The sequence below is a fragment of the Nicotiana tabacum genome, chromosome 8, assembly GCF_000715075.1.
Source record: "Nicotiana tabacum cultivar K326 chromosome 8, ASM71507v2, whole genome shotgun sequence".
Classification (NCBI taxonomy): domain Eukaryota; kingdom Viridiplantae; phylum Streptophyta; class Magnoliopsida; order Solanales; family Solanaceae; genus Nicotiana; species Nicotiana tabacum.
The window spans coordinates 101,446,840-101,456,741 of NC_134087.1; the positions used below are offsets into that span (position 1 = coordinate 101,446,840).

A 9,902-nucleotide genomic window follows, 5' to 3' on the forward strand; every position below is an offset into this window, starting at 1 on the left:
ACAGTGGCTCTTATGCTTTTGCTCTTAGGAATATTTAGTTAACTATTTTGGGTTCAATATCCGAATCGGGTTTCGACTCGAGCTCATTCGACCCTCAAGTTTTTGAATTGCAAACTGGCCCTTAGGCTCTTACGCGTTGGGTCGATACGACCTTTTGTGTGGGCTGGCGATGATGGCTCTTACGCTTTTGCTCTTAGGAATATTTAGTTAACTATTTTAGGTTCAGTATCCGAATCGGGTTTCGACTCGAGCTCATTCGACCCTCAAGTTTTTGAATTGCAAGCTGGCCCTTAAGCTCTTACGCGTTAGATCGGTACGACCTTTTGTATGGGCTGGCGACAATGGCTCTTACGCCTTGGGTCGATGCAACCTTTTATGTGGGATGACGGCAATGGCTCTTACGCCTTGGGTCGATCCGACCTCTAATATAGGCTTTATTTTTCCCTCGTTAAGGACTTTTTGAAATAATGTTTGCCTGACTCTTCGACGGTTCGATAAAAACCTCGATTGTGAGTCGTTATATGGCGATGATCGAGCACCTCGGGAGGTTTGGCTCGGCGGCTGAGTATCTCGAAGCCTGTGTTTAGGAGCTGACATGGTCGAAACTCTTTTGCCTATGTCGAGGGTAGCCTGTTTAACCGATTCTTTTCGAAGTATATTCGAAGTAATTGAAGGCCTGTGATTTTATAGCGACGGTGGGCATCCTTGAGTCGCGTTAGTTTGGCTGGTACAACCTTTTGACCGTAGTCATTTGTATTTGGCCGGAGCCTTTTAGTCCCGAGTGAAGTAGTTTCGGCGTCTACATCGAGGGTATGCCTTTTAAGGGTCTTACAAGTTTGATATATAGCCTAAACTTTGAGATTGGATTTATGCCTTTAGTAAGGTCTTAAAAGTTTTACATGCCTTTGAGGTCTTACAGTTTTGGATACTTAGTACAAGTATGGTTCATGCCTTGCTTGAGGTCTTACAGATATTGCCACATGGTACAAGTGTGGTTCATGCCATGCTTGAGGTCTTACAGATATTGTTGTTGCTTTATATAGGTCTTACGAGATCGAGGTTGCTTGTAAGTGGTCTTATGGCCTCGGGTTTTGATAAGCCGATGGAGATGGCAATTGAAGGCAGTCCTCGAGTCGTCGAGGGTTTCTTGACTCGGGAGACATTACTTGTAAACTTGGTATTGCCTCATTGAGGGCTTACGATTTCGAAATTTCCGACTTGGAGGTCATGTGGCATTGAGTTTTCGACGCCAGTCCCCAAGTGTTCGGGACGTTTTTTTGGCTCTGGAGCTGTTTTGGGATCTTGTTATTGCCTCATTGAGGACTTACGAGTTTGAAGCTCTGACTCGGGGGTCACATTGTTGTGAGTTGTTGACACCAGTCCCCGAGTGTTCGGGACGTTTTTGACAGAGGAGCCGTTTTTGCAAAAATACCGAGATTTCTTGAAACGCAAAATGCTTTTGGGAAGTATTCTTTGATTACTTGGTACAAGTATACATGTCTTTGCTATTACAGGCTCGGTTGTTCTATGCGGACATAGTTCGTTCGACCATTTGGCCGGGTACATTATTTTCCTGTCGAGACCCCGCTTAGCGCGTCTAGGCTTCTCCGAGTAGGTGACCTTCCAGGGGATGCCCCCTAGTGTTCGAGGTTGATTGCAAAAGAAACCTTGAGTAATTTTTGAGTCTTCCTATTAAAAACATTGCCGGTAAAACCCTTTTCGGGATAAAAACCCGGTCGAAGGAAAAGAGTGCAACGCATGCTTTTGAAACCTAAGGCATTCGAGTTGGAGAGTGCTTTGGCCATTTCGATCGGATACCTGCATTCAGGTTAGTGTAGAATGTAATTGAAAGAGAAAGGAGACGGTCATACCTTAGTGTAGAATGTGTCGGTGATGTTTTGAGCCCTGATATGTTTCAGTCGCTTGTGATGAGGACGCGGTACGGTCCCCTGCTTTATTTAGTCGAGGATAGCCGAGAGTGTAGCTTGTTATCGCTATTTTACTGTTTGCTTATCCTTCAGCTCCTTTGAAGGTGGAGGTACTGGTGTCGGGGCTACATCATACACCGCGAACATTTCTCTCGCTACATGTGTTCCCCATAGACGGTCTTTATCCCATCCTTTGTCGGGAATTTCATCATTTGATGGAGGGTGGATGGTACTGCTCACATGCAGTGTATCCATGGCCTTCCGAGCAAGGCGTTGTACCTCATGTCTCCTTCGATGACATGGAATTTGGCATTTTGGGTTGTGCCCGCCACGTTGACTGGGAGGGTGATTTCCCCTTTCGTTGTTTCGCTCGCCATGTTGAATTCGTTGAGGACTCGAGAGGCGGGTATGATTTAGACAAGCAGTACGAGCTGCTCTACCACCCTCGACCTGATAATGTTGGCCGAGCTACCTGGATCCACAAGTACAAGTTTAATTTGAAATATATTTACAAGAAAAGAGATAGCCAGTGCGTCGCTATGAGGCTGAGACAAGGTCTCGATGTCCTCGTCACTGAATGTGAGAGCATCCTTGGGTATGTATCCCCGAGTTCGCTTTTCTCTAGTGATGGATATTTTTGTTCTTCTAATTATGGGCTCCTGTGGGGCATCGATTCCTCCCAAGATCATGTGGATGACATGTTGTGGCTCATTTGTTTCGTTCTTCTTAGTCGCCACTCTTTCCCAGAACTGATTTTTGGCCCGGTCGCTGAGGAACTCTCGGAGGTGACCTTTACTTAGTATTCTGGCTACTTCTTATCGGAGTTGGTGGCAATCCTCGGTCCTGGGGCCGTGCGAGTTGTGGAATTCACACACTAAGTTATGATTTCTTTGCGAAGGATCTGATTGCATAGGCCTGGGCCACCTGACATCTCTAATTTTACTGATGGCGAACACGATGTCTGATACATCGACATTGAAGTTGTATTCCGACAAGCGAGGTGCCTTCATTGGCTCTGTGTGCCTATCGAACCCGGCTCTATTGACGTGTCCCCGAGGATTCTGGCCTCGGTCCATCCTTCGGTCATTGCGGAGTATGTTACGCCTCGGGGCGTTTCTCCTATTGTCGGTATATGGTTGGTACCTTTCCTTGTTTGGCTTTGGCTCCTTTGCTAGAAGCCTTCTTGAGTATACCGAGCCCGAGGGGGCTCCTAGTTGGTCGTCTTCGACCCTGATTTTCTGTTGATATCGGTTGTGAACGTCCGACCAGGTCACGATGGGATATTCGACCAGATTCTATTTTAGCCGCTTCGAAGTCACTGAGCTTCATTCATTCAGACCTTGAGTGAAGGCTTGTACTGCCCAGTCATCGGAGACTGGTGGTAGTTCCATTCGTTCTATTTGAAAGCGAGATACGAACTCTCGCAGCATCTCGTTCTCCATCTGCTTGATCTTGAAGATGTCGGATTTTCTTGTTGCTACTTTGATGGCACCGACATGTGCCTTCATGAAAGAGTCTGCCAGCATGGCAAATGAGTCTATAGAGTTAGGAGGTAGATTGTGATACCACATCATGGCCCCTTTTGAGAGTGTTTCCCCGAACTTTTTTAGCAAGATGGACTCGATCTCGTTGTCCTTCAGGTCGTTGCCCTTCACTGCACAAGTGTAAGCAGTAACGTACTCATTGGGGTCTGAGGTTCCATTGTATTTCGGAAGGTCTGACATTCTGAACTTCTTTGGAATGGATTTTGGAGCCGCTTCCTCCGAGAACGGCCTTTGTATGAACTTCTTTGAATCCACATCTTTCAGGATCGGGGGTGCACCCGGAATTTGGCCGACCCTGGAGTTGTAGGTCTCGACCTTTTTGTCGTTGGCTTCTATCTTCTTCTTGCCCGATTCAATCATCTTTGTGAGGTCCTCGAGCATCTTTACGATGGTGGGGTCGGCTGCCGACCCATTGTTGCTCGATCTCTCCAGTACCTGCTCAGCTGGGGGAGCCGTCCCCGACGCTACAGTGTTGGGAGTTTTTTGGTGACTTTGTAGCTGAGAAATCGCTAGCTATTGTGCCTGCAACATTTCAAAAATAACGTAAAGGCTAACCTCCCGTTCTTCCCTAGCCGGGGTTTCCTAGGCTTCTTGTTAGTCTCCTTGGTACTCGCTCCTGTTAGTGTGAGAGCTTACATCGACGTGTTGAGCATCGCGTGAGACCCCATCCATGGGAATTGGTTCTGGTGCATTCTCAGGGTTTCGCGATGGTACTTAAACACCTGAAATATCCACACAATTTTCTCCATGGTTCTCAAGATTGTTGTTCACTGAATCAGACAGTTTGACCTGAAACCAAAGATCATTGGCAAGAACAGTGTGAAAGATAATTTGCGTTACATAGTAAAACCAGCAAGAAAATAATCACTATTATTTTTAGCCCCACGGTGGGCGCCAAACTGTTTACCGTGAAAATGACAATAACAATTAAATTTGATTTAGTGATTCTAAAAATACGTGATCTATTTTTATGCTAGTTGTTTAGCAGTTGATGCTATGTGAAAGACTTAGAAACGAGATAAGAGCTTGAGAGCAAGGTGATAACCAAACCAAATGATTAATAATCGGGGCCTCGAGCTTGCCTATTCGAGGGCCTCGGGGTCGAGTCTAAAGCTCGGTTGGGAGCTGTCAAGGGGCAACTAACAGTTACGATAAATCAATGGCGGCCCTTTATGGCCAATAATAAGCAATAAATGATGAACAATAAATAGAACACAATAAATATAAGCAATAAATGAAGTAATGTGATCAAGAGAATATGATAGAGAGCAGAGAGAATATTCTTGTGTGTTTTATATTGAGCAACAGATGTTTACATAATGACAAAGATCCCCTTTATATAAGAGGGGGAATCCCAACAGAGTACAAGTGCATTTATTACAAAGATATGGGGATGGGACAGCTAGTTAACACCATGATTTGGGTCTGAACTTAGCTCACTAGACTTTGTCAGCCCTAGTTGTGCGCCTTGGGAACTCCCCACTTTCTCCCCGTAACCGTCGGTCTGTACTGCTCCGAGGTCGAGCATCGATGGTCCTCGACGGATGAAACTCGACCGTGGTTTTGAGCCTTCGAGACATCGTAACGATGGAAAATTGGACCCTCCGATTTTACCGTATACAATCTTCTTTTCTTCTTGAGCAGCGACAAAAAAAATAAAGTAAGATGGTCACCTTCAGATCTGGTTGTAAAAATGCTCCGAGGACTATGATTTTAGTCAGAAAATTACTCTGGCGACCTTTCTTTTGTTTACTCGATCTCCTCCGGTAAATCTGGGATGAAAAATGTAGCGAAAGAAAAAATGAAAAAGGGCGTAATTAAATCATTTAATTAAGGCGTTAATCCCTTAATTAAAGGCGCTTAGCTGAGTCCCTTAATGGAATTTATATAAATCGTAAAGAATGTATAGTTACCTTTGGTAAATAACAAACTATAGAGAATCTCGGTAATCAAGCTTGAAATAATATGAAAAAGTCCCCAAAAATAAGTAGGCCTTCTGATGGCCAGTTAGGGGCCTTATTAGAGATCATTATTCCGATCAAGGCGAACAAGAAATATAGGAGTCCTCGTTCGTAAAAAGTGTTTATACCTAATATTTACACTAAATTTATACTATGATTAGTAAATTGAGGTGTGATTATGTATTACCAATCATAGTACCTGCTACTTTATAATTGGACTAGATGTTCTAAATTCTAATCACTCTTTTAATTATTATTATTATTATTATTATTATTATTATTATTATTATTATTATTATTATTATTATTATTGAGAGTAACATTCATGAAATAATGCCAGCATGTTAGATCAAATTAACAATTGGTCCTCAAATTCTTTAGGCCTCTAGATAATCAGTCCCTTACCTTGTAGCTATTAAATCCAAAGAAACCACTCCAAAAACAAGTTGGGGCAAGAATTCCCACGGACCATGTTCCCATGGAGACCTCTACCAAAAGAAAATATTGTAGATAGTCCCAACAAACAAAAGGTGAAGTACCTAAGCATCTATTCATCTACTTGTAGTTTTTACATCAGAGAACTGCACCATCAGCCTTCAATCGAGCTTTACCACTTATGTTAACCTACAACTCCTGCATCCCATTTCTGTACACCAACTTTTAACCATACCACAGAACCTACCAGTGGAGAATAAAACAATGAAGTACTAAAAGGATAGCCATCTCTTCAATATGCATGTATCAAACAAATACATATTCAGAGGAACAAATTTTTGCTTCAGTCACATTGGAAAAGCTTCTCTTCGTTTCCAGTACATCACCTTGAACTGCATTTCTTCTCATTTCTATGACTTTCCTGTGAGAGTTTGAATGCAAAGATGGAACAAATGTGGGACTAGCAGCAGGCCGATACTCTGGGAGTAGTCGGCCAGAACGATAACGAACTCCACAGGCATTGCATAGTGTCTTTGGACCCAATGGTCCCTCCCTCCATTGCGGTGTCCTTGTTACTTCACAATGTGTGCACTTTTTAAATAAACTAGAATCCATGACACTCGATTGCTGTGACAATTTTCTCCTCTTCTTTTCCTTTCCCTTTTTGGCATCAGAATTCTTCTTAGCTGCAAAAGCTGTACAAGATGCGGGAGCCATCAAAATCCACGGATTCAAAGTTGATGATCGTGCACGCTTAGAGCGACGGCCTTTAGTGCCAAAATTGGAGGATGTGCTCTTTCCACCAGAGCAGGAGCTGTTGTGTTCAAGAACAGAAATTGGGCTTTGTGTCTGGAATAGAACAGTTCCTTGGGCTTCAGGAAATTCATTCTGATAGGATAACACCGAGTTAGAAATTTCTTCTACATAAATCAAAAGCTATTTTTGCCTAGGAATGCTACTTCTCTAAGAGTTAACTACAAGAGTTTCAACAAAAAGAAAACGAGAAACAGAAGACCTAAGGAAGTTTGGGAGTTCAGTTTTCCATTCTTTCTCATATTAGCCTTAAAATTCGAGGCAACAAACAACACGCCAAGCGAATGTGCTGCAGGTCACTAATAAGTTTTGAACACGCTGTGATGGTTTGCATGTCTATATAAGCATTTCAACAAAGAGGAGAACAAATTTGAATTTGAACAACTGCATAATACTAAGAGGTTAAAGAAGAGCTTCGTATCATTTAGCTCGGGGATTGAGATTAATTCCATTACTTCAGACCTAGAGAGACACTTAAGACAAGCATGAAGATAAGAGAATTAGTCACCAGCAGGTCAACGCGCAAGACTCGCCAAGCTACATATCAGTCTACTTGCACTAAAAAAGCAGGGATGACTATTATAGAATGTTATATAGCATCATTCAGCAAGATATTAACATTTAAAACCTCTGTGTGGGAAACAATTTCAAGTCCCTTTTCCTCCTATAACGCTAAAGCACTACAATTTATGAAAATGAAACAAAATTAGTGTCATTACAACTACGATAAGACTGATTTATTCTTTATTGGATTTCCAAGCAAGAATGCCATTACCTCCATTTGAATCAAAAATTGGAACATTGAGGAGGCTGGGAGGGAGCCATTAAGGTAAAGGACATGTGCAAGTAAGCTAATATCACTTGTCAAGAGGCAGGGATCATACAACATATATTTATGAAAGTTTCAAGCTTTAATACTCTGTCCTTTTGTTGTAGTTTTAGTCTTCTACATTTTTCTTTTTCTGGTTTAGAGCTGGTAAAGCAAACTCTCCCTTATTATTTAGCTTAGCTAAAATAAAAGCAATATTTTTCCGGTTTAGTCTTTTAAATTGAAAAACCAAAAAACATAGAAAATAAACTCTTTTAGGGACGGGTAAAGCAACTCTCCCTTCTTACTTGGCAAAAATCAAATCAAATCAAATAGTTCTATTAGAGAAAGGGATGCTTCCCTATAGCAAAGTGTATAGCAAAACACATATTTGAAAACAAAAGAAAGAATTAATAAAAAAGGGCATATATGCTGTCCAAGTTAAAACTCACAGCTGCATTCAAACAGCCATTGGCATCATACACTGGAGGTAACGCCATAAGTGCATCCGCAGGGATTGGCCCGAGTAATTGGTACAGGCTAGGATCCCAATCTCCACCGAGGCCGTCGTCTTCCAAACTTTCCAAGGGGAAGTCCAAACTATTGAGTAAGCTTTCAAAGTCTTCATCGACGATAGGCCCCATGGGAATGTCATCCCAACAATTTTGTTCAACCATATTAATATTCTGAGATATACCCAAGAAGAATTAGAACTATATACCATGACAAAAATACGCATACCCACACCAACATTGTAAACAAGAATAGGTCAAAGCAAATGGAAAACTTATGTAACAGAGCCAAGATTTTACTAAGGGAATTCAAAATATAAACAAGTAAATACACGAGATTCAAAATTTATTATATATTGTATAACTATACAATGGCTCCATTGAAAAAGGAGTCAAGCACATCATTCATACACATAACCCATGCATGTATATATCTCACCTTTTCCTTGACTATCTCTGTTACTGGCCTGGTTTAGTAGAGCGAAACCTAATTAAGACTGCTTAGTTCAAATTAAGGAAAAGTAAAAAGTAGTGCTATATACAGCGTAGGACGTTTATTATGTTACCGTATTCAAATATTATACGAATACACGTATTATGCGTATGCAAAACCTAGTAGGTCTGGTAAGTTAGAAAGTCACTGTATAGTACTGTACTTAATTTACGCGTATGGTATAATTGTCCTACCAAAAGTAGGAGTCTACTTAGATTCCAAGTATCACAGAATCTTTTATTTATCCTCAAAATTTACCAAAAACAAAAACGATAGGCGAAAGTAAAATACTTACAACTCATTATATTATTAATTAATTACTCCCTCCGGTCCAAAATAAGTGATTTTTCCAGATTTCAAAAATGAATTAATTATTTTTTCCTACATTGTCCTTGGAGTAAATAGTGTTGGAATATGTGTTAGGAGTGTTTATGTGAGATAGTAAAGGTTAATATGGTCAATTCCATTGCTAATTCATGCTAAAAGGTGTATTTCTTAATCTGTGCGAAAACATCCAAAAAATCACTTATTTTGGATCGGAGGGAGTAATTAAATTTTCCAAGCTAATTCCTAGCACATAAATAGGTGCTGTAACAGAAAGAAAATCTTTGCTCGAAACAATAATTCTGACGAAATCGTGAAAATTTAATTAAAAAAAAAACACGATAATATATTCTTTCCGAAGCAACATTGCCCTAGGAAATATTGCCAAACTTAGCTTTAGAAAAGTTCTCTAGAAAAAATTAAAATTGCTTTACATAAACGTTGGAATTTTTTTCCAAAAAGGAAAAAACCTTTAACAAAAATCAGAGACCCAAAACATCAAACTTGCCACTTGGACCAAACAGAGAGCCAGAGAGTAAAAATTTGACCAATTTCCTTAGCCCCCAAACAGAATTACGCAGCTGAACAATTCAGACTAAAAATGTAACAAAAACAGGTGAAAAGTTGGAACCTTTTATAGACATGTAAGGAGAAACTCAGAAAAGGTAGGCCTTTTTTGCATGTCCAAAAATGTATACTTACCATGGAACAAAAACCCCTTAAACCCTTGAGCATGCCACTGCACTATCTGCAGATTTTGCAGAGAAAAGGAAAATGAAAAGATTGGGTAAATAGAGGGAACAGCTTTTACTTTTGTTTCCTGAAATCTGTGTCTAGGATTGTACTTTTCGGTGAAATAATAAATGAGTAGAGAAAACGTTAACATCTCATTCTCACAGGATAACGAGGAGGAACAGGGCAAGTTAAGATGGTCGGCAGAGCATGTGATTGTTTTGGAGGGAGCGACAATTGATCTCATGAATTTCTTGAGGTGTGGGCCCAATGGAGGTGCTAATGTTATCTAATTGCTCAACTTGGGACAGGGGCCAAATGTGGGAATTCGGAACCTAAATGTGGTTTTTTT

The 9,902-nt window shown here is 40.9% G+C and overlaps 1 protein-coding gene across 1 annotated transcript; it reads right to left on the reverse strand.

Moving 5' to 3' along the window:
• Nucleotides 1-5,879: 5,879 nt before the first annotated feature.
• On the reverse strand, nucleotides 5,880-9,682 carry LOC107806391 (GATA transcription factor 11). Its single transcript, XM_016630535.2, has 3 exons — nucleotides 9,521-9,682; nucleotides 7,942-8,175; nucleotides 5,880-6,756 (listed from the first exon to the last, which is right to left on the reverse strand). Exons 1-3 carry the CDS (start codon nucleotides 9,551-9,553, stop codon nucleotides 6,175-6,177), a joined length of 849 nt encoding a protein of 282 aa, XP_016486021.1. The 5' UTR covers nucleotides 9,554-9,682; the 3' UTR covers nucleotides 5,880-6,174.
• Between the last annotated feature and the right edge of the window lie 220 nt (nucleotides 9,683-9,902).

What these genes read in the sequence shown, in the direction of transcription:
- LOC107806391 (XM_016630535.2), bottom strand. Translation starts at nt 9,553, where the DNA reads ATGCTCAAGGGTTTAAGGGGTTTTTGTTCCATG. An exon ending in TAAGGGGTTTTTGTTCCATG is followed by an intron (nt 8,176 to 9,520) that starts GTAAGTATACAT and finishes GGTATATCTCAG; the next exon opens with AATATTAATATGGTTGAACA. An exon ending in ATGGCTGTTTGAATGCAGCT is followed by an intron (nt 6,757 to 7,941) that starts GTGAGTTTTAAC and finishes TTATCCTATCAG; the next exon opens with AATGAATTTCCTGAAGCCCA.